Source organism: Pan paniscus, chromosome 16 (genome assembly GCF_029289425.2).
Source record: "Pan paniscus chromosome 16, NHGRI_mPanPan1-v2.0_pri, whole genome shotgun sequence".
NCBI lineage: Eukaryota > Metazoa > Chordata > Mammalia > Primates > Hominidae > Pan > Pan paniscus.
Window position 1 is genome coordinate 80,802,867 of NC_073265.2, and position 26,042 is coordinate 80,828,908.

At 43.0% G+C, this 26,042-nt stretch overlaps 1 protein-coding gene across 5 annotated transcripts in view; it reads left to right on the forward strand.

The window, feature by feature from the left end:
• SV2B (synaptic vesicle glycoprotein 2B) overlaps window positions 1-26,042 on the forward strand; it is a 195,494-nt gene that overhangs the window by 148,427 nt on the left and 21,025 nt on the right. For all 5 annotated transcript variants that reach the window (XM_014341586.4, XM_008959835.4, XM_008959837.6 and 2 more), the window contains 7 exons: window positions 3,562-3,742; window positions 4,112-4,263; window positions 10,161-10,294; window positions 12,051-12,140; window positions 18,643-18,753; window positions 19,616-19,704; window positions 20,498-20,662. In XM_014341586.4, the coding sequence (XP_014197072.1) occupies window positions 3,562-3,742; window positions 4,112-4,263; window positions 10,161-10,294; window positions 12,051-12,140; window positions 18,643-18,753; window positions 19,616-19,704; window positions 20,498-20,662 (922 nt within the window). The remainder of the gene's footprint in view (window positions 1-3,561; window positions 3,743-4,111; window positions 4,264-10,160; window positions 10,295-12,050; window positions 12,141-18,642; window positions 18,754-19,615; window positions 19,705-20,497; window positions 20,663-26,042) is intronic.

Sequence of the window (26,042 nt, forward strand, 5' to 3'; positions counted from 1 at the left end):
GGGGGAGCTTGCAGTGAGCCGAGATCGCGCCACTACACTCCAGCCTGGGTGACAGAGCATCTAAAAAACAACAAACAAACAAACAAAAAAATGCCTTGTATGGCCTTAAGTAGTTTAATCAAACATTTGTGTCTGAGTTTATGTTTTTAATCTGCATATCTTCTTCCTTGGAAATCCACAGTACTTCATCTTTCATTATTTACATTTTTAAAAAATTAATTTAAAATTAATGAATGGGAAGGCAACTTGGAGATCATCTCTAGTTCAGTAATCGGTTTATAAATGAGGTGATTAATACCCTCAGAAAGTGAGAGGATTTGCTCCCAAATCATACAACTAGTGAATGAGATCTTTGGGTTCCAAGGCCTGGATTCTCATCATTATTTACTGTTTACAGGAGGACAGATGTGCTCTAGCCTCTTGCTACTCAAAGTGTGGTCCCCAGACCAGCAGCACTGGCCTCAGCTGGCAGCTTGTTAGAGATGCAGAATCTCAGGTCCCATCTCAGGCCTGCTGAATCAGTATATGATTTTAACAAGATCCCCAGGTGATTTATGTGCACAGTAAAGTTTGAGAAGTGCTGAAGATAGCTTTATTGAAGTAAAAGAAAAAATAGACTTTTATTGGATGCTAGTGTTTTTCTCTAGGGTGGACTCAGGGTGTGGGGTGTAGAGACTAGTTCTCAGCAAATCTCTGGACCACTCCTCTAAGTCTTTTTTCCCTCTCCCTGCTTTCAGTTTATGGGCCCATACACATACATGCAAACACCCATGTGCACACACACAATCACGCATGCATGCATCCATACATCTACGTTTTCACATACACACACACACACACACACACACACACGTTTATGATCTGGCTTCTGTCCTACCTTCCAGCCTGAACCCTCACCAGATTCCCCTACATGAACTATGCTCTACTCACGCTAGGCTACTTACAAGAAGTTGCCCAAACATATCAGACTTTCTTTTTGCCTCAGTCACCAAATGGAAATCAGACTAAATTCTGTTTGTCTTTCAAGAACAGCTCAATATCTTTGTCTTGGAAGCCTTCCCACATTGAGTGAATTATATCCAAGGTTTGCTCTTCTTCTGGGTTTTAATAATACCTGACAGATACCTTTATTGAGCACCTTTTTTCTCACTCATAGATAATCATACATTTTATTGTTTATCTCCTTGAAAGGATGGAACCATTCCTCACTTGACAAGCAATACTGGGGGTGAGCAGATGAAGAAAGAATGAACTAATGTAAAGCAAAGGAATCTAACAAATGCTTATCTGTAAAGAGCAGCAAAGTGTAATAGTTAAAGGATCGAGTTGGTTTTTTGAAAAGATAAACAAAACTGACAGACTTTTCGCTAGACTAAGGAAAAAAGAAGGCTCAAATAAAATTAGAAATGAAATGAAAGAGAAGACATTACAACTGATACCACAGAAATATGAAGGATCACAGGAGATTATTATGAAAAATTGCACACAACCAGTTGTGTAATCTGGAAGAAATGCATACATTCCTAGAAACATGCAATCCACCAACACTCAATTATGAAGAAATAGAAAATCTTAACAAACCATTAATGACTAAAGAGATTGAATTACTAACCAAAAACCTCTCGACGAAGAAAAGCCTAGGACCTGCTGGCTTCACTGTTGAATTCTACCACACATTTAAAGAATAAGTAATGCCAACCTTTCTCAAACTCTTCCAGAAAATTGAAGGTGAAGGAATATTTACAAACTCATTTTACAAATCCAGCATTACTCTGATACCAAAGCCAGAGAAGAACACTACAAGGAAAGAAAATTACAGGTCAATATTCCTGATGGACACAGATGCAATAATCTTCTACAAAATACTAGCAAATTAAATTCGACAGCACATTAAAAGGATCATACACCATGATCAAGTGAGATTTGTCCTTGGCATGAATGGATGTTTAAAGATATGCAAATCAATAAATGTGATACACCACATTAACATAATAATGGATAAAAATCATATGATCATCTTAATAGATGCAGAAAAAGCATTTGACAAAATTCAGCATCCTTTCGTGATAAAAATTCTCAACAAATTAGGTATAGAAGGCCACATATGGCAAGCCCACAACTGACAATCATAATCAATAATGAAAAGCTGAAAGGTTTACCCCTAATATCAGCAACAAGACAAGAATGCCCACTCTTGCCACTTCTATTCAACATAGAGCAATTAGGCAAGAAAAAGAAATAAAAGTCATCCAAATCAGAAATGAAGAAGTAAAATGGTTTCTGCAGATGGCATCTTATACATAGAAAACCCTAAAGACTCCACCAAAAAATTGTTAGAACAAATAAACAAATTCAGTAAAGGTGTAAAATAAGAAACCAACATGAAAAATAGTAATGTTTCTATATGCTAACAATGAAGTATCTGAAAACAAAATCTAGGAAACAATCTCATTTACAATAACATTAAAACATACTTAGGAATGAATTTAATCAAAGAAATGAAAGGTCTTTATACTGAAAACTATAAGACATTGATGAAGAAATGGAAGAAGACACAAATAGATGGAAAGATATCCCATGTTTATGAATAGAAAGAATTAATATTGTTAAAGTATCTATACTGCCCAAAGTAACCTACAGATTCAATGCCGTCCCTATCAAACTTCCAATGGCATTTTTCATAGAAATAGGAAAAACATCCTAAAATTCATATAGAACCACAAAAGATTTGGATAGGCAAAGCAGTCGAGCCAAAAGAACAAAGCTGATAGCACCACACTACTTGCTTTCAAATATACTACAAAACTGTAGTAATTTAAAGCAATGGTAGTGGCATAAACACAGACATATAGACCAATGGAACAGAATAGAGGGCTTAGAAATAAATTCACACATTTATGGCCAATTGATTTCCAACAAAAGTGCCAAGAACACACAATAGGGGAAAAACAGTCTCTTCAATAAATTGCATTGAGAAAACTGGATATTACATGCAGAAGAATGAAACTGGACCCTTATCTCACACCATATACAAATATACTACATTTCCTTAAGGCTAGACATTGGTTGTAGCTTGAAGAAAGGTCCTTCTTGGATGGTAATAACATAGCCGGCCTTGCTAGCAATTGCTGTTTTTCACTTCTACCATGTTCTTCCTTCCTAATATCCACTTTGCCACACTTTACCCTGGAAATTCTCTCCTTAAACATAATCCACCAGTTGAGGGCTTTTGCAACACAAAGACTTTCCTTGCTTAAAAAATTACAGCATTTCCCTTGTCTGCAGATTATGTACCTAAATGACTGGTCTTACAGCCATCTCAGTTTTGGTTGATCTGTGTTAGTCTGTGTATATGTGAGGCCATTTTTAAGATAAAATTTGTAAAAAGTCATATTTGTATAGCACTTCCAATTTGCCACAAATATCACATTCCACCATTTTGTGTCTATGACACAGAAATTCTAGGATAAATAAAAATGAACATTGTATTTTGTAAACATTATATAGTCTTAATCTTTTGTCTTTTCTCTCTATTCTCTCCTCTCCTCCCCCTCATTGCAGGGATGATAGTCTACTTGGGAATGATGGCGGGCGCCTTCATCCTGGGAGGCCTGGCTGATAAGCTGGGAAGGAAGCGAGTCCTCAGCATGTCTCTGGCCATCAATGCCTCCTTCGCCTCCCTCTCTTCCTTCGTGCAGGGATATGGAGCCTTCCTCTTCTGCCGACTCATCTCAGGCATCGGGTATGTTCTTAGGGAGGTGGAGCTGGACCATCGCAGACCAATGGCCCATCCATTCTGGTATTCTAGCTCCAAGAGGTAACTCTAGAAACCCTTGGACTGACTGAGTTTTTGTTTGACTTTCAGGATACTATATTAAAGTTGAACCTTAGAAAGAGTTAGGGTTAGGATTAGCCTCTGAAGTCAGCATGCAATGTCAAAATAATCCAAGACTGCCTCCCACATGTAGAGAGGAACTACCTGGCCGGTCTCTCAGATTCACTGGGTCCTTTCACCACAGAACCTAAGGTGGGGTATAGGCAACTTGGTTTCTGCTATGACCATTTTTAGTGTATGACTTGATTCTTTCTCTCTGGCATTTTTCCTTTGCAGTATTGGGGGTGCTCTACCGATTGTTTTTGCCTATTTTTCTGAATTCTTGTCTCGGGAGAAGCGAGGAGAACACCTCAGTTGGCTGGGCATCTTCTGGATGACTGGGGGCCTGTACGCATCTGCCATGGCCTGGAGCATCATCCCACACTATGGTGAGTCATGGCTCCAAACAGCCTAGGGGGCCCTGTTTCTATGGCTCCTGCACCCAAACAATAGTTCCTGTCCTCAGCCTTATTCCATGTACTCACGCACAGTTCCCGTACGTGACCTTGATCTTTCTTAACAACTTCTAACATTGCAGACACGTTGTTAATTTCAATTCAATGTCTTTTTTGAAAAATATGTCCTGTCCTCCCTCTTTTCCTCCTTCCTTCCCTTCCTTCATTCTTCCCTTTCTCCTTCCCTCTCTCCCTTTCTTGTTTCCTTACTTTTATTTGAAATAATTTCAACCTTCATCTCCAGCTCTCCTCCCCCTGAGCAACTTAGGCTTTGGTAACCTGATTTAATAGATGACAGGTATGTGACAAAAGCCAAGAGAAGTTGGTGACTTGCTCAAGGCCATGTCCCTGGCATGTGGTGGAGTGGGGGCTGGAGTCCTGATGTCCCCTCAGGGGCAGTAGGCTGGTACTCTTTCTGCCCTAGTGCCTGCTGTCACTCTTGTTTGGCTGTGACAGTGCAGCAGCCCTTATAGACAAGGTCATGGTTTCAGCCGGGACAATTTTATTTTCCTGGATAATTGTAAACACTATTCTCTGGACAGACACCTGGCAACATCAACTTTTACTACTGGTTTCATCAAGAGCAAAGTAGGGAGAAGGCAGCAATTTTGACTTTGATTCTGCTTTTGGAGTATACTTAGTAATACTATCATCATCATTCAAAATCATTTTTGGTAAATCACTGATTATGAGTATAGGTTTAGCAGTGATTTAGAATCCTCAGACCCCGAGGGGGTAGCAGACAGCTGCCCCTGAAGCTGACCGATAGTTTACCACCTATTTATTGTCTTGTTTTAAATATGACCCTCTCTGCTGTGCTTTCTCAGCTAATGGAGGCTGCATGTATATCTTTTTAAGAACAAGCTTTGGTTTAGACAGTACCTACTGTATTAGTTAAGGTGTTGGACACTGGGTACATTACCTTGACAAGCTGATCAACCCTGAAATCTCAGTGTTTTAACACAGTGAAAGCTTCTCCCTTATGTGAGGTCCGGCTGGCATTTCTAATCTGCAGGTGGCTCCGCTCCATCAGTGATTCTGGAGTTTAGATTCCTTCCATTGTGTCATTCTGTCATCTTCAACATACAGCTTACAAGGTCTCCGGTTTGGGGAAAGAGAATGGGCAGTTGTAGGTTGGCTGAAGGCCAGGAAGTAGAACACACTCACCATTTCCGCTCACATTCCAGTGGCCCCCAATCTGTAACATGCCCACACTCTTCTGCAAGGGACACTGGGTAACAGTCTAGCTGTGTGCCCACAAAGTAGAGGAAGTGGGTTTGGGAACACCATGTTGTCTTTGCCATATCTAGTACTTGAAAATCCACTGGATTTTATATCAGAAACAGAAAAAATATGAAAAGGAATAGTGAAATAAAGAGTTGAAGAGTTTTCCAGCCAATTCTGTCATTCTAGTTCTCCATAATTTTAGATACAAAATTGTATTACTGCTACTATCAGGTTCTGCAAGATATCCCTCACTCAAATGCACACTTTAATTGCCCTTGTACTATGTACTATGCTGTTGATTATATGGTTTTGAGGCATTGCTTTCCTTTTTCTTTTTTTCCTCGCAATTCTTGATATAATATCATTTTCTCTGTTAGCTGGTCCAAATGTTTGAATACTAAGGGACTATTTTCACTTCTTTTTTTTTTTTTTTTCTGAGACAGAGTCTTGTTCTATCACCCAGGCTGGAGTGCAGTAGCATGATCTCAGTTTACTGCAACCTCTGCCTCCCAGGTTCAAGCAATACTTGTGTCTCAGACACCCAAGTAGCTGGGATTACAGGTGTGTGCCACCACACCCAGCTAATTTTTGTATTTTTAGTAGAGTCGGGGTTTCACCATGTTGGCCAGGCTGGTCTCCAACGCCTGACCTCAAGTGATCCACCCGCCTCAGCTTCCCAAAGTGCTGGGATTACAGACGTGAGCCACAGTGCCCGGCTTATTTTCACATTTAAATGAAGTGATTGAAAAACCTTTTATGGAGGGAAGCAACTGAAATCTAAATAAAAGCTGAATCCAAATAGTGGTGCTGTGTGATATGGGACAAGTCAATCCATCTTTTCAGCCTTGGTTCTTTTACCTATAAAATGGAGGGGAGAAGTGACACAAAAAGAATCAGCTCTAGATACATCTGCCAGCCCGAACCTTTGGCAATTCTTGAGGTGCACAGAGGAATGAATGTTGAGAAAAATTCCAAGATAATTCTAGTACTCAGGCCAGCTTCCCTCCTGGAAGCATTAGCAATATGAGGCTTTCTGTTTGCAGACTGCTTGTTTCATGGGGAAAGCCCACCCTCACACTTGACCAATGAAAAAGGGTCTTTGATTTCCCTCTGATTGGATCAGCCTTGGTCATGTGTCCACCTCAGCCAACCACTATACACCAAGAGATGCAGGTCCGGAAGGGTTTAGATCCACTTCCTTCTCCATCCCTGGAGCTAGGGGTAGGGTCATTCCCACCCAAACCACAGGTGTGCAACACAGTGGTGAAGAAAAGGCAGGAGGATGTTGTGAGGGAAGCTGGCAACCCACCTCTTTTTTTCACTTCACAAACACACACACTTAAACAGACACACACACTATTGTCTAAGTGTCTGACTTCTAGGAAAGCAATAAAAGAATTCAGGTTGGGGACATGTTGACCAACATAGATGGGATGTCCGTGGCTGAGGGGCCCCATGGTAATTGTCTGACCACTGCAGGCTGACAGCAGGGCTTGTGGTTAAGTATTTTACCCCAGATGAGATTATTATTCTAAATTAAGTAACTCAGGAATGGAAAACTAAACATCGTATGTTCTCACTCATAAGTAGGAGCTAAGCTATGAGGATGCAAAGGCATGAGAATGACACAAGGGACTTTGGGGACTCGGGGAAAGGGTGGGAAGGGGGTGAGGGATAAAAGACTACAAATTGTGTGCAGTGCATACTGCTTGGGTGATGGGTGTACCAAAATCTCACAAATCACCACTAGAGAACTTACTCATGTAACCAAACACCACCTGTTCCCCAATAACCTATGGAAATAAAAAATTAAAAAAAATTATTTTACCCCAAATGGACAGGACTTTTCCCTATGTGTATGCCTGTATGATATCTGTGACTTTTATATTCCATTTTAAAATAGAAGCCTCTTGGATGATCAGGCTTAATTGAAACAGGCGTTCACTTGGGGGAAATCCATCCTAGAAATATGGTAGGCTAGAATCACAGTGTAACAAGAGCCATTATTTATCTTAAGCCTCAGATGTTTTGTCCGCAGTGAACCAGACATTTGATGGTATTTTCCAATGTGCCTAATGCATTAATCTTCTAACAAATGCAAGTGTAGCTTTAGAGAAGAGACTGATATTTGTGTGTACAGCTTGTGTAACCTGTTTAATTGATTTTGCAAGAATGAAGTAAAGGGAAGTCTTGGCACCAGGAATTTGAGTGATTGGCTCACTGAGAAAGAAAATTACAAAGCTCAGAATGTTTTCCTGTGAACTCACGGGTAAAGCTCAGAAAAAAAAAATGGATATATTATGGAAGATTAATTCCCATTGTAGTCAGCATTACCAGCTGTTTGTGAAATCCTGACAGAGAAAAGTAGGGCAAGCTAGAAGATCAGCAAACAGAACAATCCCTTCCTCCAAATTAATATTGTTCCAAATATTTGGAAGCAGTTTGCCATTTAATTTTATTTAATTTAGGGCCCTGAAGATGCGCCTAATGAATGTGATAAATGCAGATTACTGAAATCACCATAAAAGCCATAGACGCGTGAAGGAATAATGGATTTTGTATAATTTGTGCATATTATCATAAAGAAAAAGATCTTTTTGAAGCAGAATACTTTATAAACATGACTGCTTCTGCCCCTCTTCCCTGGTTATCCATCTGAGTTTGACTGCTGTGTGGTTTCGATCACCTTTACTTCTAATGATGCCAGAGTAGTTTTTGCACGTGAGCTGAGAACGTGTAAATATTGCTGTGGTTTTATCTTCCTCTCTCTAGTGTTACTCCCAGGAGAAAGGAAAGGCTTTTTAATTAAAATTAAAATGAACGAACAAACCTCAGTGAGATGATAAGAGACCAAGCTGTGCAAAAAGAGATTTGATTCTGATTGAGTGTATGGGATAAGGTTTGTGTTCAGTTGCTGTGGCCAAAGGTGTCCAAGGGACCACAGTCCCACATTTCCACACCGGGATTCCCTCTACCTAGTCTTTTAATTGTACAAATAGAGTAGAAAATGTCTGCAGGAACAGCAGATAATTGGTTAGGAGTCTGCTGCGAGTAGAACAAGTTGAACCACAACGGGGAGTAATAAAAATTCAAGGCAAGCTGTTTGCCACTGGAGTTGGCCATATGTTATATTTCTAAGTAAATGAAATAGAAGTTTTATATCCAAATAACTATTGCTCTCTAAACTTTATAAATTGATATATTTATTTACATAGTCTTGTCTTTCACAAATACCATTTGAATTGTCTTCAGAAATACTTTATGGCATGAGAAAACCAGTCTATTTTATAACCTCGGCTCTATTTTTTAAAAATTCTTTTGCTGATCTTTGCTGATATTTATCTATTTTATTCAACATCCTTGGCACTAAATGTCATGGAGCTATTTCTTAAAAAAATCAATGTACTCTCAAAGCAGGTGAAGTATGATGGGTTGCTAGGAGCGTTCACACATGACAAATCTATGGAGGTATCATTACCTGTATTCTACAGCTGCGAAAACCCACCAGTGCAGTTCGATGGGATCAGACCAGAATTTGAACTCTGATCTCTGTGACTGCAAAAGTCTAGGCTCTTTCCACTGTATTACTTAAAAGAGGGAAGTTTGCTACCCATGAGGATATTCAAAACAATGCTTGAATGTAATTTCTGAATATGGGTTTTAGCAATGCTTTGAATAATGATGATTGAATAGGAGCTAGTTATCTTCCCATTTCAATGATGATGGGATGCATTGGAATGTAGAAGTTCAGTCCCTCATTTAAAAAAATTGTGTAGCCGTATAACAGCTTACAGTGTTTTTCAAAATGTGGTCCTGAACCCTTTGCGCTGGAATCACCTGGAGCTGGCATTGCCCTTTGACGTTGGAAAGAGGGATCACCAATAGAAGCCCTGGGTCGTATGAGGCCCTGCTCTGGCCTTCCTCTGGCTGCACCCCTTCCCATAAGGCAAGGCATCTCTGAGGCCTTGACCCCCATCCCCATCTTCATCCAGATTATGCTCTGGGTGCTCAGGACCCAGGAATTCCCATAGACTCAAGAAATCAAGACAGGAGTGCCCATTCTCATCACAGTGGTGTGTCCACGCATGTCTGCATGAGGTCCCTTATTTGGAAGGAGGAGGTGGGGGATTGAAAAGGGGATGTGGCATATGTGGGTGTAAATTCTGGGCCTGGACTTCTAGCTTGTTGCTTGTCAAGGCAGGCAAATAGAATATGTTTCATTTAACAATCTGCCATCTTAAAATATAATGATTCTGTAGAGATACGGGCTACTGCTTCTGTTTGTACTCTTATCCAAGGCTCTGTAAATGTCAGGCCAGGCCTGGACCTGGGGATTTGTCAGAATGCAGAATTCCTGGGGATTTGTCAGAATGCAGAATTTGCAATGTGAGAAATATCATTTTGCAGATTTGTCAAGATGCAGCTCCTATCCCAGGCTTATGACTCAGAAGCTTCGGAGGCACAGCTGAGGAGTCTGCATTTTAACCACCTCCCCGGGTGACTCTCTTGTGCCCTGAAGTTTGTGAGCCAGGGCTTCAGAGTCACTCTTCCGTAGAGGGAAAGATCATGTCCCAGAAATCCTTTGACTGACTGCTCCTTTGCAGGCTGGGGCTTCAGCATGGGGACCAATTACCACTTCCATAGCTGGAGAGTGTTTGTCATCGTCTGTGCTCTGCCCTGCACCGTGTCCATGGTGGCCCTGAAGTTCATGCCAGAGAGCCCAAGGTTTCTGCTAGAGGTGAGTCAGTGCTTTTCCACCAGGGGGAGAGCGACAAAACAGCCACAGGAACCCAGCCTCGCTTCCTTCTCTCAGCTCCTAGTCCCACGTCCTCTGCTGCTTATGTGTTGCAAACTCTCCCCGGGTCGGCTGACCTCACTCATCATTAAATCTGGCACCTGCCGGCTGTGATGGTGGCAGGTCATGGATTCACGGACTGCAAATGCTGGATGGTTCAAGAGCTTGTGGAGACCAGAGCAGGAGCTCTTTCCCAAGGCTGTGCAGTGGTGGAAGGGCAGCTCCTGAGCTGCCTCACGGCACCCACTGTCCCCCGAGGTCCTGATTAGGAAGTTTTTTAGCCTGGGCTACACAGGGAGACCTCATCTCTACAAAAATAAAAAAAAAAAATTAGTTGAGCGATTTGGTGCGTGCATGCCTGTGGTCCCATCTACTTGGGAGGCTGAGGTGGGAGGACTGCTTGGGCCCCAGAGATCAAGGCTGGAGACAGCCATGGTTGTGTCACTGCACTCCAGTCTGGGTAACAAAGAGACACCCTGTCTCAAAAAAATAAAAATATAAATAAATAAATAAAGGAAGCTCTTTAGAGCTGCTGGTTTTCCATGTTTGGCACTGAGAGCTATGATACAGCTCGTTGCTGCTCCTAAGTACTTCAGGTCTCTTAGCTACACAGGGTCCCCAGCCACCAGACAGCTGCATCTGTGTCCTGAGAAATGAGTCCCATGAGCCTTCCAACAGCAGGGGAACCTCCTGCTTGCAGAAGTCAGACAGTGCAGGAGCAGGCAGAGGGGCAACAGGACCTTGAGGCTCTTCCAGCCCCAATCTGCAGAGTCCACCTATCTGCCTCCTTCCTAAGCCATGTGCAGAGTGATCCTCCATGTCCAATGTCCGTGTTCACCCCTTTGATCAGGAGGCAGATGCAATAGGGAGTTTTGCACCCTTGGTTGGATATGAGCGTCCTAGGGCTGCTGTAGCAAAATGCCACAAACCGAGTGACTTAAAAGGACAAATTTGTCTCACAGTTTCAGAGGCTTGAAGTCCCAAATCAAAGCAGCAGCAAGGTCATGCTCCCTCAGAAAACTGTACGGGAGACTCCTTCCTTGCCTCTTCCAGATTCTGGTGGTTTGCGGCAATTTTGACCATTCCTTGGCTTGCAGCTGCAACACTCCAGTCGTGGCCTTCATCGTCACATGGTGTCCTCCCTGATGCCTCTGTGTCTCCATATGGATGTCTTCCTATAAGGGCAGCAGTTATATCGAAACAAGGCTCCACCTACTCCAGAATGTCGTAATCTTAATTTAGCTAATTGCATCTGCCACAACCCTATTTCCAAATAAAGTCACTCTTTGTGGTACTGGGGATTAGCACTTCACCATATCTTTTTTTGGGGGGACACAATTCAACCTGTAACATGTTGCTTCTTCGCCTTATCTCATCAGTGACGAACGTGCTTCCCACACCACAGTCCATTCAACCTTATAACTGTGATTAGTTACTCAGAGTGTATAATGATGATACCACCTAGCATTTACATCTTGAAAGCACAACCTTATTATCCTTGTAAGAATGGCTGGGGATGGAAGCTTGTCCTGGTCTTTCACAGGTCCTAGATGGTAATGAGTCCATGTGCAATTGCCTCAGACCTGCTAGGAATGCTCGTATCAACATTTCCATTGAGTTTGTAGGATTTTCCACCCCTAATGAACAGAAGGCATAGTCAGCAATGAATTTTTCCTGTGTCTTTCCTTGGTTTCATCAGATGGGCAAACATGATGAAGCCTGGATGATTCTCAAGCAAGTCCATGACACCAACATGAGAGCTAAGGGGACCCCAGAGAAAGTGTTCACGGTGAGTGTGGGGTTGCCTGCCAATAAGAAGGGGGTTCTCCTCTTCACTGCTTTGGTTTGCTAAAAAGTAATTTAAGCACATAACAGAAAATTCGTCAAAAGGAGAACAAAGACTCTGATATTGCTGTTACTTTATAATAATTATTCTTCACATTTTGATGGATATCCTTTGAGGTTTTTCCTTAGGTTGCTAGTTGTTTTTAAAAATGGTGCCAGGTGCGGTGGCTCATGCCTGTAATCCCAGCACTTTGGAAGGCTGTATTAGTCCATTTTCATGCTGCTGATAAAGACATACCCGAGACTGGGAAGAAAAAGAAGTTTAATTGGACTTACAGTTCCGCATGGCTGGGGAGGCCTCAGAATCATGGCGGGAGGCGAAAGGCACTTCTTACATGGTGGTGGCAAGAGAAAATGAGGAATTTGCAAAAGCAGAAACCCCTGATAAACCCATCAGATCTCGTGAGACTTATTCACTACCATGAGAACAGTATGGGTGAAACCACCCCCATGAGTAAAATTATCTCCCATCATGTCCCTCCCACAACATGTGGGAATTATGGGAGTACAGTTCAAGATGAGATTTGTGTGGGAACGCAGAGCCACACCACATCAGAGGCCGAGGCTGGCAGATCACTTGAAGTCAGGGGTTCAAGACCAGCCTGGCCAACATGGCAAAACCCGTCTCTACTAAAAATACAAAAAAATCAGCTGGGCATGGTGGCGGGTACCTAAAATCCCAGCTACTCAGGAGGCTGAGGCAGAAGAATTGCTTGAACCCAGGATGCAGAGGTTGCAGTGAGCTGAGATGGTGCCACTGCACTCCAGCCTGGGCAACAGAGCAGGACTGTGTCTGAAAAAAAAAAAGATAACAGAAATAAACAGATTTCTCTGGGGATAAGCATATATATGTATATTTATGTGTACATATTATTTAATAGTATAGCACTCATTATTGTTTTATACGCTGTCTCCTAGTATTCATAATCATCATTTTAATAAACAGTAATGTTACAAACATTAACACGGTTTTCCTAACATGTCTCTAATGTTAGAAGCTTGTTTATCCAGTTTTACTACCTTGTTCCTGTAAATATTAGTGCAATGAACCTTCTTGTGCACATAGTTCCTTCCCCTTCATGTTCTAGGATTGTGCTGGCTCAGAGAGCTTGGATATTTTTATAGCTCTTGAGATACATTGCCAAATCATAATACATTTCAACTGGGTTGTACCGATCTACAATGCCACAGGCAATAGAGGACCCATTTCTTTACACCCTTACCATCATTGGCTATTAGTCTGAATTTTGTTTCTTGCCAGTTTTAAAAGCAAACAAAAACAAACAAACAAAAACCAAAACAAAATGGTAAATGGTAGTTTCTATGAAGATGGCCTGATAGTTACAGAGATGCTGTCTTCCTGCCTGCCATGCTTTGATGAACCAGGAGGCTATAGGCATCTTTGTGCACCTGTTTTTATAACTTCCCCTACTTCAAATCCATTTTCTCAAGGAAACCATCCTGGAGTAACTCCTACCTAACTTTGATTCACTGCTTTTATTTTTTAGCTTCCATAATTTCAGTCTCAAGTAAACCATTTACCCTTGTTAACCTGTTGCTTCAAACGTCTGCTTTTCAGGCAGGATCACACGGTGGCTGAGGACCTGTATTCAAAGTATCAAATCCCAGTTTTGACACTTTCTAGCTGTGTGGCCTTGGGCAAGGTACTCTCTGTGCCTCATTTTTCTCATGGAGAAAAGAGGGATAATCATATCTATATATGTGGCTATTGTAAGGATTAAGTAAAACACCAAAAAACAAAAACAAAAACAAACAAAAACAAAAACCGGTGCCTGGCTTGGAGTAAGTGCTACACAGACGTTAACCATTATTTAAATTATTATGACATTTTTTCATAAATTAACTCAAGTTATAAATTTTATGGAAAATTCCTCAATGGGATATTTTCTCAATTCTAATGCTTCTAAAATATCTGAAATATGGGACCAATGCTTTTCCTGCAATTTTTTAAAAACTTCTATTTTAGGTTCGGGGTACGTGTGCAGGTTGTTATAGAGGTGAACGTGTGTCACAGGGGTTTGCTGTACAGATATTTTGTCACCCAGGTATTAAGCCCAGCACCCAATAGTTATCTCTTCTGCCCCCTTCCTCCTCCCACCCTCCACCCCCAAGTAGACCCCAGTGTTAGTTGTTCCCTTCTTTGTGTTCACAAGTTCTCATCATTTGGCTCCCACTTATAAGGGAGACCATGTACTGCAAACATTTATTAAGAAGCACAATGAATAGAAATGCTCCCAATGAAAGATGTTAAGGGTCACAGTGAGTCTCCCGATCTTCCATCCTCGCCGACTCTGTGATGGCCTGTAGTGCTCCCGCTGTGCTGCGGGTGTGGAAGCCACACATTGGTGAGGCTTCTGGGTGTACTTGGCTCAGTCCTGCCACCCTGCCCCTGCTGCCTCGTTCCATGGCCAGAGGAAGTCTAAGTTTCTCTCCGAGCTCCTGCTTATTTCTGGAAGATGTTTCCATGGTCTTCTGTCTCTGCCTCCAGTCTCTGACTCCACATTGGCTGGATTGGTTTTTGCACTGCATCAACCTGGCCTGAAACACGGGCACACACAAGCACATCCACAAAGACACGGAGACACACATAGACATAGGCACACATACAGAGACACACAGACACAGGGACACACGGACACACATGAACACAGACACACAGACACAGAGACACACAGACACAGAGACACATGGACACACATGAACACAGACACACAGACAGAGACACACAGACACAGAGACACATGGACACACATGAACACAGACACACAGACACAGAGACACACAGACACAGGGACACACGGACACACATGAACACAGACACACAGACACAGAGACACATAGACACAGAGACACACAGACACAGAGACACATGGACACACATGAACACAGACACACAGACACAGAGACACACAGACACAGAGACACACAGACACAGAGACACATGGACACACATGAACACAGACACACAGACACAGAGACACACAGACACAGGAACACACGGACACACAGAGGCACACATACAGACACACATGAAGACAGACACACAGACACATTAAGACAGACACAGATGCAGAGACACACAGACACAGGAACACAAACACAGAAACACACAGACACACATTAAGACAGACACACAGACACAGGAACATATGGACACACAGGGACAAACACACACAGATACACATTAAAACAGACATGTAGACGCAGAGACAGACACACATTAAGACAGACACACAGACACAGAGACACACACAGACACAGACACATATTAAGGCAGACACACAGACACAGAGACTCACAGACACAGGAACACAAACACAGAAACACACAGACGCACATTAAGACAAACACACAGACACAGGCACACACAGACACACATTAAGACAGACACACAGGCGCAGAGACACACACAGACACAGACACATATTAAGGCAGACACACAGACATAGAGACACACAGACACAGGAACACAAACACAGAAACACACAGACGCACATTAAGACAAACACACAGACACAGGCACACGCAGACACACAGAGACACACATTAAGACAGACACACAGACGCAGACATCACTCATACCAAGCGTTTGGGTTGAATGGACTTCCCGAACATTTGTGAACAGAGGAATTACATCGCAGAGTGCAGCCTTCTCCTTCCTTTCTCCCTGCCCCTCCTCCCTTTCAGTCTCTCCACCTCCTTTCCTCTGCCTTCTCTCTATTCTTCTCCCTTTCGAATAAAACAGTTTCTCCTTGCTTATGCATAGTAAGTTACTAGTGTTTTAAATCTGAGAGTGTCTTTCTGGGATCTCCCCATGCCTCGAGCAGTTATTAACAGATTTATTTCAAATGCACACAGACTGTCCCAGGAGCAGTCCTGCTGGATAATTCCTTCCCACCCTGTTCTGCCTGTCTGCCCTTGCCTGTCCCAGGCACGCTGTCAGCTCCTCCCCACTTGTGTCTTACTCTAGGGCGTCTCGTACAGAAGGTTCCACGTAGTGGTGCTTAGCCAGGTGTTTCCTAACTTTGCTTCTGGAAGGACTCCTTCTACACCAACCAAACAGGCCCCACTGGGAGCCCCATTTTTGGAGAAGTGATCCCACATTCTCTCCTGACGATGCATTCTACTGTGTGAAGAGAGAAACTCTGGCACATTAAAATTTTAGAGAGTTTATTTATGGAGACAGTGATTCATCAGTCAGGTAGCTCACACTGGAAGTGGGTCAGGGCTTTCCCTAAGGAGCACGAGGGAGAGGCTTTTATAGGTCGAACATGGAAGCAGAGCAGAGAAAGCATTTGCTGGGTTAGAGTTTGGGCCATTGCCTCATTTGGATTATTCCAGTGGGAAGTTCAAGATAATATAGCCAGTGCCCACTCAGCCAACTGGGATTGGCTGAGCTTGTTTCATTTTCTTTAAAGTTCTGAGTTAGGTTTCTGCTTGATGATGTGGGAACCCAGGGCATTAGAGCCACCTCCGTTGAGTGGCCTCCCATTTAGTTATTTTAACAGATATAACTGCCTAATGCTGAAGAATGAGATCTTAGCCAGGAAATAAATAAAAATGCCAATTTTCAGACACAAAAGCCTTTTACAACAGGATCAGAGTTCCTCATTTTCGGGGTGGGAGTGCACCCGGAGGAAGGATGTGCAGGCAGAAATCAATGTGCGGAGAGTTACAAAATGTTGGAGGTGGTCTTATCCCAGCATGCGTGCCAGTTACTAAGCTCTGAGGCATAACTTCTGCTTTTAGTTTTAACCCAACAGGAAGAAGGACTTAAAAAGGTTATGGGCTCAGTATTCTATACTGACTTGATGATTATATTAATGATGTAGAAGTAAATGGCTGGATGGGCCAGAAAAAGAAATGAAAAAAGAGAGACAACCAGAAAGTGGTAACTGACCTTACAGAGCCAGCCTGTGGTTGGCGGTCAGGGGCAGGTACTCAGCCCAGCTTGAAGGTGTTACCTGTTTAACTCCTGTGTGTGCCCCATCAGCAGACGTGCTCATAGATGTATTCAGTGGCCTGGAGGGAGAGCTTAGGGCAGTCAGACTCTTAGTTGATGGCCATGACGTGAGCTCTAGGTTTTACCAGCCCTGTTGGCTGCCTCACAAACTCACAGTGAAACCTTTGGAAGGAGAAGGAGTTGAAGCATTCGGCTGAGAACCCACGATCTGCAGGGCTGGGGTAACACAGGCCATATTCTAATTTAGACTGAATCATAGACAATTGTTCTAATGAATCGTAAATTAGAGTGAGTAATTATGCTTGAAGTTGTCAACACACTCACTCCCTAATCCCAAAGGAAGACTGTTATTTTCCCCAAGGAGCAAAGAAAGGAAAAATTGACATTTGAGAGGATATCTTAAGGCTTTGGGGTGTGGTTTTTAAGGTGCTTCCTGAGTTGATGTTAACTTCCTCTGTAGCCTCCTTTTTGTCTGTAGCTGGGGGTCATAACATCCATGAAGGTACTGAATAGCTTGAAGCCCAGCTCCAGCCAAGAGTTCAGCTGCAGACCCTGCTTTGTGAGTTCTGAAGCTTCTCTGTCTGACGTCAGGCGGAAGATCATTTGCAAAGGCTGCATAGCTGGGAGTGGCCAGATGAGTCCAGGAGGCTCACAGTGTGGTCACGTCCTTGACATTTCTGGGAAGAGAGCCTATGCCTTTAGCAGATTCTCAAATTCTCCCAAAAGCTTAGGAACCACTGTTTTGGCTGGGCGCAGTGGCTCACGCCTGTAATCCCAGCACCGTGGGAGGCCAAGGCGGGTGGATCACGAGGCCAGGAGATGGAGACCATCCTGGCCAACATGGTGAAACCCTGTCTCTATTAAAAAATACAAAAAAATTAGCTGGGCGTGGTGGCGCAAGCCTGTAGTCCCAGCTACTCGGGAGGCTGAGGCAGGAGAATCGTTTGAACCTGGGAGGCGGAGGTTGCAGTGAGCCGATATCGTGCCACTGCACTCCAGCCTGGCAACAGAGACTCTGTCTCAAAAAACAAAACCAAACAAAAACAAACAAATAAAAAACCAAAAAACCCCACTGTTTTTAGGGTTTAAAAAACAATAGCCAAGCCGTCTTAGACCTAGCCCTCGGGAAATGATGAGTCCGTTGTCCACTTTCCAGGGACTGCTTTCTCCCCGCGGATTGCCCAGTCGCATCTGTATTTCCCTTCTGCTGTCTCCTCATATCCTCAGTCCTTTGGCTGAAGAAAGAGATGGAGACACTCTATGGCTCGTCTTTATCCCTAGATGAAAAGTTTATTGGAGGAGGTGATGGAAACAGTTTTTGAATTTTTTTCGAGTGTGCTCTTTGAGAAACCGCAGACTCCTCTAGTCCTAAATCAGTTTAAATAGTTACATTAAACTACACATTGAAAACTCTGACACAAAGTGGGGTTCAAATTCTCTATATCCTATTTTTACTTTTCAGGTTTCCAACATCAAAACTCCCAAGCAAATGGATGAATTCATTGAGATCCAAAGTTCAACAGGAACCTGGTACCAGCGCTGGCTGGTCAGATTCAAGACCATTTTCAAGCAGGTATGATTGGGAACTTACTTTGGATGAGAATGTGTCTCTGTGGGAGTCTCTTACCTTAGTGGATGAAAAATGCAGCTCCTGAACATCCCCACCAACCTGGGCCAGCGTGATGGAGAGGAAGCAACCCTGGAGGGGGGCGTTTGGGCTCCAGCCCACGTCTGCCTCTAGCTTGCTGTGTGCCCTGGAGCTGAAAACTCTCTAAATCTTAGTTTCTTTTCTTTGTTCTTCCTTCCCAAGGCAGGGATTTTGAATGTAGGTAAAATGTCTAGTCTGAGTAAACATTATTCTCTCTAGCAAATTTTAAAATAATCACATGGAGGAAGAAGTGAGTAAAATAAATGACCCCTTGAGGCTTGTTCTTGATTTCCAAGAAACATTTTTCTAAAAGGGCAATGCCATTTCTCTGGAGCACTGGCTCCTCCAAGTAGGGAGCCAGTCAGCTATTGAGCACTGAGGCAGCCAGACAGCCAGCGTCTATTGGGACTGGTTGGCCTTCATGGTGTATGGTCAGTAAATGTTTGCAATATCCCCCTTGCCCACAGTCAGGGCATAGAACTCAGTAGTCAAGGTTACTCAGTGCCTTGAAGTCCTAACTCAGTGTGCTTTCAATCACATTCATGGAATGTTGTGCTCCCGGGGAAAATCCTATTGGACTGTTAGAGTATGAGGCCAGCCAGTAGGAAGAGAAGAGGCTTTCCTTGTTATTTGGACAGTTTTGGTGCCTCTAGGAGACAGTGGGGTACCGGTTCTCTCCATGAGTTCCTAGGCAACTTATTAGAATATCTCAGTAATGAGCTCTTTGTGGGAGAAACAAAGTCACACATTGCTTTCTTTAACAATCCTTCTCTGGTATGGGTTGTAGGTCTGGGATAATGCCCTGTACTGTGTGATGGGGCCCTACAGAATGAATACACTGATTCTGGCCGTGGTTTGGTTTGCCATGGCATTAAGGTAAGTTCTGTCTTACTTAAATTTCGTAATTCCCTGTGCCTCAGTGGCCTCCTTTACACATTGAGGATTACAGTGAGTTCTGACTTAGAATTTGTATCAGGTAGGATGCTTTGGTTGCAAGTAACAGAAAACCAACTCTAGTGGCTTCTACAAAGAAGAAACTTTTTTTTTTTTTGAGACAGAGTCTTGCTCTGCACCCAGGCTGGAGTGCAGTGGCATGGGCTTGGCTCACTGCAGCCTGTGCCTCCTGGGTTCAAGGTATTCTCCTGCCTCACCTCCCCAGTTGCTGGGACTACAGATGTGTGCCACCACACCTGGATAATTTTTGTATTTTTAGTAGAGATGGGGTTTTGCCATCTTGGCCAGGATAGTCTTGAATTCCTGACCTCAAGTGATCTGCCTTCCTTGGCCTCCCAAAGTGCTGGGATTACAGGTGTGAGCCACCACATCCAGCCAGTGGGGATGTCTTTAGTGTTTCCCTATTCACTAAGATTCTGGCTGAGACATGTATATTTTACGTGTTAAGGAGGTGTCCCTCAACCCCTAATCTGTTGGTGTTTGTATCAGGAAAAATTTTCTTTTAAATCAAATGCCTTTTCAGCATTTATGGAGGTGGTCATATTTTTCCCCTTGTATTTATTAATATGAGGATTTATATTGTCAGATTTTCTAATAATGAACCAAATTAATGTATTTTCAATGAGTTTGATCTGCATCAAGTCAAGAATGTAGACCCTGATCATGAAAGAATGAATCCTGTTGTTGTTGCAACTTTCTGCCTTCTCCACTCCAGTTACTATGGACTGACAGTTTGGTTTCCTGATATGATCCGCTATTTTCAAGATGAAGAATACAAGTCTAAAATGAAGGTATTTTTTGGTGAGCATGTGTACGGCGCCACAATCAACTTCACGATGGAAAATCAGATCCACCAACATGGGAAACTTGTGAATGATAAGTAAGTGAGTGATCACGGGCTTCTCTCACATCAGGGTGACAGTCGTGGGGACTGTTCTTGGGAGGGAGCCGGAGGGAAGATAAGAATCAAATATGGCCGGGAATGAGCGCCAAGGCTGGTGTCATCATCACAACCTGTCATGGCTGCCAGAGACTCCATAGCTCCCCTAGTGGCTGTGTCTGTGTTGTGCTGGCTCCCCGACACCCTAATCTCCTGGCGAGAGCTATTTCATGCAAGGATGGAGACATTTGACTGAGGATGGTCAGTTGGACCATTTTTCCAAGCGATGTCCCATTAAGAGTGGCTGCCCAGAGAAAGGGCCTAGGGCTCTTACTGCTAAGATTCCCGAACTAGTCCAAAGCCTGGGTGTTGAGCTTTTACTTTGACCCTGGAAGCTTTTCCATGCCAGGACAAATAAAGCCCTGTTGTTATTCTTTCACCTAATATTACTTTGGAGGGTTGATCAGTATGGTCCACAGTCAGCTAGGAGTGTTTTTTAGAGGGGAAAAAAAAATCAGTGGAGGATTAGAAAAGTCCTGTTCACATCTTTGTGGGGCTGCTTCCTCAATCCATTTTACTCCTCCTCCTCCTGGTCCTGGGACAAATGAGATGGGCCATCCGCCCTGCTGTGCTTTAGGAATGCCTCTTTGAAACTGTCCTCTGAAACCCTCAAGATGGATCAGGGCAGGACCTTAATCATGCTTACCCAAGCCCACATTATTCACTAAACTGAATAATGTGAATTACCCCTCTGCTGTGTCCCTTCTTGAACTGTACTTAGCAAGCTCATCAGGTTGTGAATGGTAAGTAAATGGGTGGCCATGAGCTACACAGCGGCACCTGAAATACCATGGCCCAGATAATTCAATGTCAGTCACATTAACTGCCCCATATTTACCACTTCAATACAAAATTAACACCATGAATTCTCACCTCCGGTGAATGTTCTCTCTCCCCCTGTCTGCACCCACATATGCGTCTGGTGTCTCAGTAAAGTCCCTACCTGTAGTGACTCCTGGCCACTTTAGGAAAGGAATGGCTGGGTGAAGCCCAGGAAGGATACCTCTTTCAGTTTATTCTATATTGTTCTTACAGGCTAGACTTCAGCTAAGGCTTCCTGTTATTTAAGGTGAGAAAGTGTGCAATAAAAAAGAGAATATTATTTCTACCAATATCAGACCTTTGGGAAGGAAGGTTTTGGACTAAGTATCATTGACATGGGTTCAGATTTTCAGAATTTTTAAATTGCTGAAGCCCAGTTGCAGACATCTCCATACTCATATACCCATGCAGCCATACATCCCCTGCAGAGACAGTTCAGAGTCATTATCCTCTGCCCAGAGTGACCACTCCAGGGATGGCGGCTCCAATGCTCGTGGTGGTGGAAGGCAGTTCCCCCAAGATGTTTCATTGTCTGAGCTCTTTAGTATGTCAGGAGGTCTTGTGTTGACATTGCCAAGGAAGAAATGTCACCCTTGCTTTATTAGGATACTTTGGAAATATTGAAAACTAAGGGACATTATGGATGACTAGATGTCACCCATGGGGTGACACCATTCGTTGCAGAGATGAATTCCCTAAAGGAGACCTCATTTCGGAAGTTCCCAAGGTTTAGTGATACATTATTTTGATACAAGTAATACTAATGGTAGCAGTGACAATGATAATAATGCCAATGATAGTCACTGTAGCAGGCAATGTTAATGAGCATTGCTGTGTGCCAGGTGCTACCTTAAGTGCCTTACGTAGATATCTCACAAAACTCCAGGGAACAAGAAATATGCTTTCTCTTTTGCAAGTGGGGAAACAGAAGCTTAGAGAGGTTAAGTATCTTGCTCAAGATCACACAGCTAATATACATAGAAATATCTATCTCCCAACCCATGCATTTGGACTCCAGATCTTGTACTCTTGACAACTACAAATATTTTCTCATTGGGAAACTCTTCATTCCTACAGAGGCGCTGTTTTACATGATACTTTCTGCATGAAAGTCAGTACAACGCAGAGTCCTTGTGATTTGTAACAAGCAGATTTTGCAGTTCTGACACTTAGCTAGGCACAAAGTGGAGACTTTTGATCCACTCTGTCATTTTAACTTTGCTCAGCTTCTCCGGGCTTTCAGCAAACTGCTGGGTGGGAGTGAGGAGGAAACAGGGGCTGAAGAAAGCAGTGTTGAATCCTGTGGATGATGGGGGGACGGTGAATCCTGTGGCTGATGGGCGGACAGTGAATCCTGTGGATGATGGGAGGACGGTGAGTCCTGTGGATGATGGGAGGAAGGTGAGTCCTGTGGATGATGGGAGGACGGTGAGTCCTGTGGATGATGGGGGGACGGTGAATCCTGTGGATGATGGGCGGACGGTGAATCTTGTGGATGATGGGAGGACGGTGAGTCCTGTGGATGATGGGTGGACGGTAAGTCCTGTGGATGATGTTGTGGATGCTGAATCCTGTGGATGATGTTGTGGATGCTGAATCCTGTGGATGATGTTGTGGACAGTGAATCTTGTGGATGATGGGTGGACGGTGAATCCTGTGGATGATGGGTGGACGGTGAATCCTGTGGATGATAGGTAATGAATTTTGTGGATTCAGGACCCCCTGAGGAACATTATGGATGACTAGATGCCTCTCCCCACCCCACGGGGTGACACCATTCCCTGCAGAGATGAATTCTTTTAAGGAGACCTCATTTCTGAAGTTCCCAATGTTTAGCGGATATATCATTGTGATATGAGTAATAATATTGATAGTAGTGACAATGAAAATGCTAATCATGGTAACTATAGCAGCCAATGTTATTGCCAAGGTCTGGGAATGTATAGGTGTGCCAAGGATTGTCTTGGAGTGGATTGTCTTCACACATTTTCTACCATGTTTCTATGCTTCAAATGTACATAGATGCTTTTGTATGATTATGAAAATATAAATTTCTTCAAAAGTTGTAATGAGTTCATTGTAACTTTCATCATATGGTATATGTTTTTTAACCAACAGACACTAAACCTATACCCGCTATTATTTGAAGCCCATAATCCCCCCACTCCCTCCCCAGCAACTTGCTTGAATAAAAAGGGTATTTTTCTCCTTGACTGGTTAGGAACCTTTGAAAGTGATCTAAGGAATGAAAGGAGCCTGGCTTCTTTTCTTGAGTTATGCTGCCATCTGCTGGTCGTGAGCTGGAAAACAGCTCATCTTTGAAAACCCCAACCCTCTTCTGAGCGCCTCCATGAATACACGCGTGTTCTTTGGCTTCCTTGGGGGCATTTCTTCTATCCTTACCAGTATTCCTCCTTTGACTTTATTCATACTTGGCTGATTTAAGGTTTCGATGGAAATTATTTTGTTGAGTATCACGCATGGTGGAAAATTATTTTTTTGTAAACAGGGCTTCACCCACGGAAGTTTTTGACAAAGGAAATTCTATTGAAACCTCAGTTTCATCCTGCAGTAAAACCAATCTCTTTGCCCCCAAGAAGAAACAAAAGTGCCAAGGTTAGTTTTGGTCTGCTCCCAAAGCATCATCTGCATCCTTCTAGTGCCTTTTTTGGGATGTGGGGGCTCTGAGTACCCATGAAGCTTTTGCTTCAAAACCTGTGAGTTTTTGGAAAGTGCAAGAAAGGCAAAAGAATAAGTTTATGTATTAAACCCTGAGCCAAAATGTCAGGCCAGGCTTCCTTTATTGTTAGCTAAAAACAGGATAGAATTTCTACCCAGAATATGTATTAACTAAGTAATTAATTAACTAACTTACCTTCTCTTCCTGGGAAGACATTTCTCCTTAGTAGGGCTTTCTTCTGTGAGGGTTAGGAGCAGGAGAGCATTATCTTATTTAAACCTTTCTGCACATCAGGGAGAGATGCCTGATTTCTGTCTGTGATAGGTCGTGACCCAGGAAGTAATGTCTTACTCCTGGCGGTTCCTCAAAGCTGATGCTGTGTTCTTACTCAGGTAGGAATGTGTAACTGCTCACTCAGATGATTTGCCAATGAAGGATGGGAGAAAAGCTCTCTTGAGTTCTTAGTAAAGGTCAGAGGTGAATAGCTCAGTATGAAAATGAAGTTCACAAGATTTAGCTCTAAAATGAGGCCGGTAGTATAGCAGGGGGCAGGAAGAGCAGAGAGAGGAAGAAAGCACACGCACACAATAGAACAGAGGTTGCTGTCACGCATCACACTGAAATGTTACACGCAAAGGCTCCTTTGGGGAGGGGGAATAAATGAGCATATTCATCTTTTTTTTTTTTTTTTTTTTTTTTGATGGAGTCTCACTCTGTCTCCCAGTCTGGAGTGCATTGGCATGATCTCAGCTCACTACAATCTCCGCCTCCCAGGTTCAAGTGATTCTCCTGTGTCAGCCTCCTGAGTAGCTGGGATTACAGGCGCGTGCCACCATGCCCGGCTAATATTTGTACTTTTAGTAGAGATGGGGTTTTGCCATGTTTGCCAGGCTGGTCTCGAACTCCTGACCTCAAGTGATCTGCCCCCCTCGGCCTCCCAAAATGTTGGGATTACAGTCATGAGCCACCACGCCTGGCTCTAAATAAGAATATTCTTCAACTGCAGTGGGACTAAATTTCAGTAGAGTAAAGCTCCTCGAAGATGCCAGTGGTGGGCCAGGTCAATGCAGCTTCTGGTTTCTTGATCCCAGAAAGTTGCCAAGGCTGGGTTCTAGCTTTGATTGTTTAATAACAAGCTGAGCCATCCTAGGCAAATCTGTGACCTGTCTAAGCCTAGGATTCCACATCAGAATGTGATAATATTGATGTAGAATGTATATCATATTTCAGAGTTGATAACATTTCTCAGCCAAGTTTTGTAGCTTACTCCAGGTCCTGCATGGTTCTTGTGGAGCATCTTCTTGGATAGTTTGTACTTTGGCTGCTGAAAATTGGATTCCTTTTCCCCTGTCAAACATGTGCACGTGTTGTAGCAAATAAATAAGACCTCTATTGAGTTTTGGATATTTGTTTTGTCTCTGAGCTCTCAGATAGTTCTGTTTTTCTCTTGTTATATAATCCTATCATCTGCAAATAACTAGTTCTTTGGCTCCTTTCCTCTCTTTTTTTCCATTATAAAACATTTCAAATATGCAGAGAAGAGAGAATAATATAAGCAGCCCTATTCAGAGCACCTAGCTTTATAAAATCATAAACTATGTTTACTCCAGATGTCAAAATTGATGAAGCATTACTCACAGTATTACTCTTTTTGATAATATTCTTCTCCCTCGCCGGAGGTCATGATCACCATTGTCATAAGTTTGGTGCTTTACATTCACGCAGTTTTTACACTTTTTGCATATACATGTGTATCATAAACATTGTACAGCAGTCTTTTGAATGTTTCAAAATTTAGATAAAACCATATTATATTAC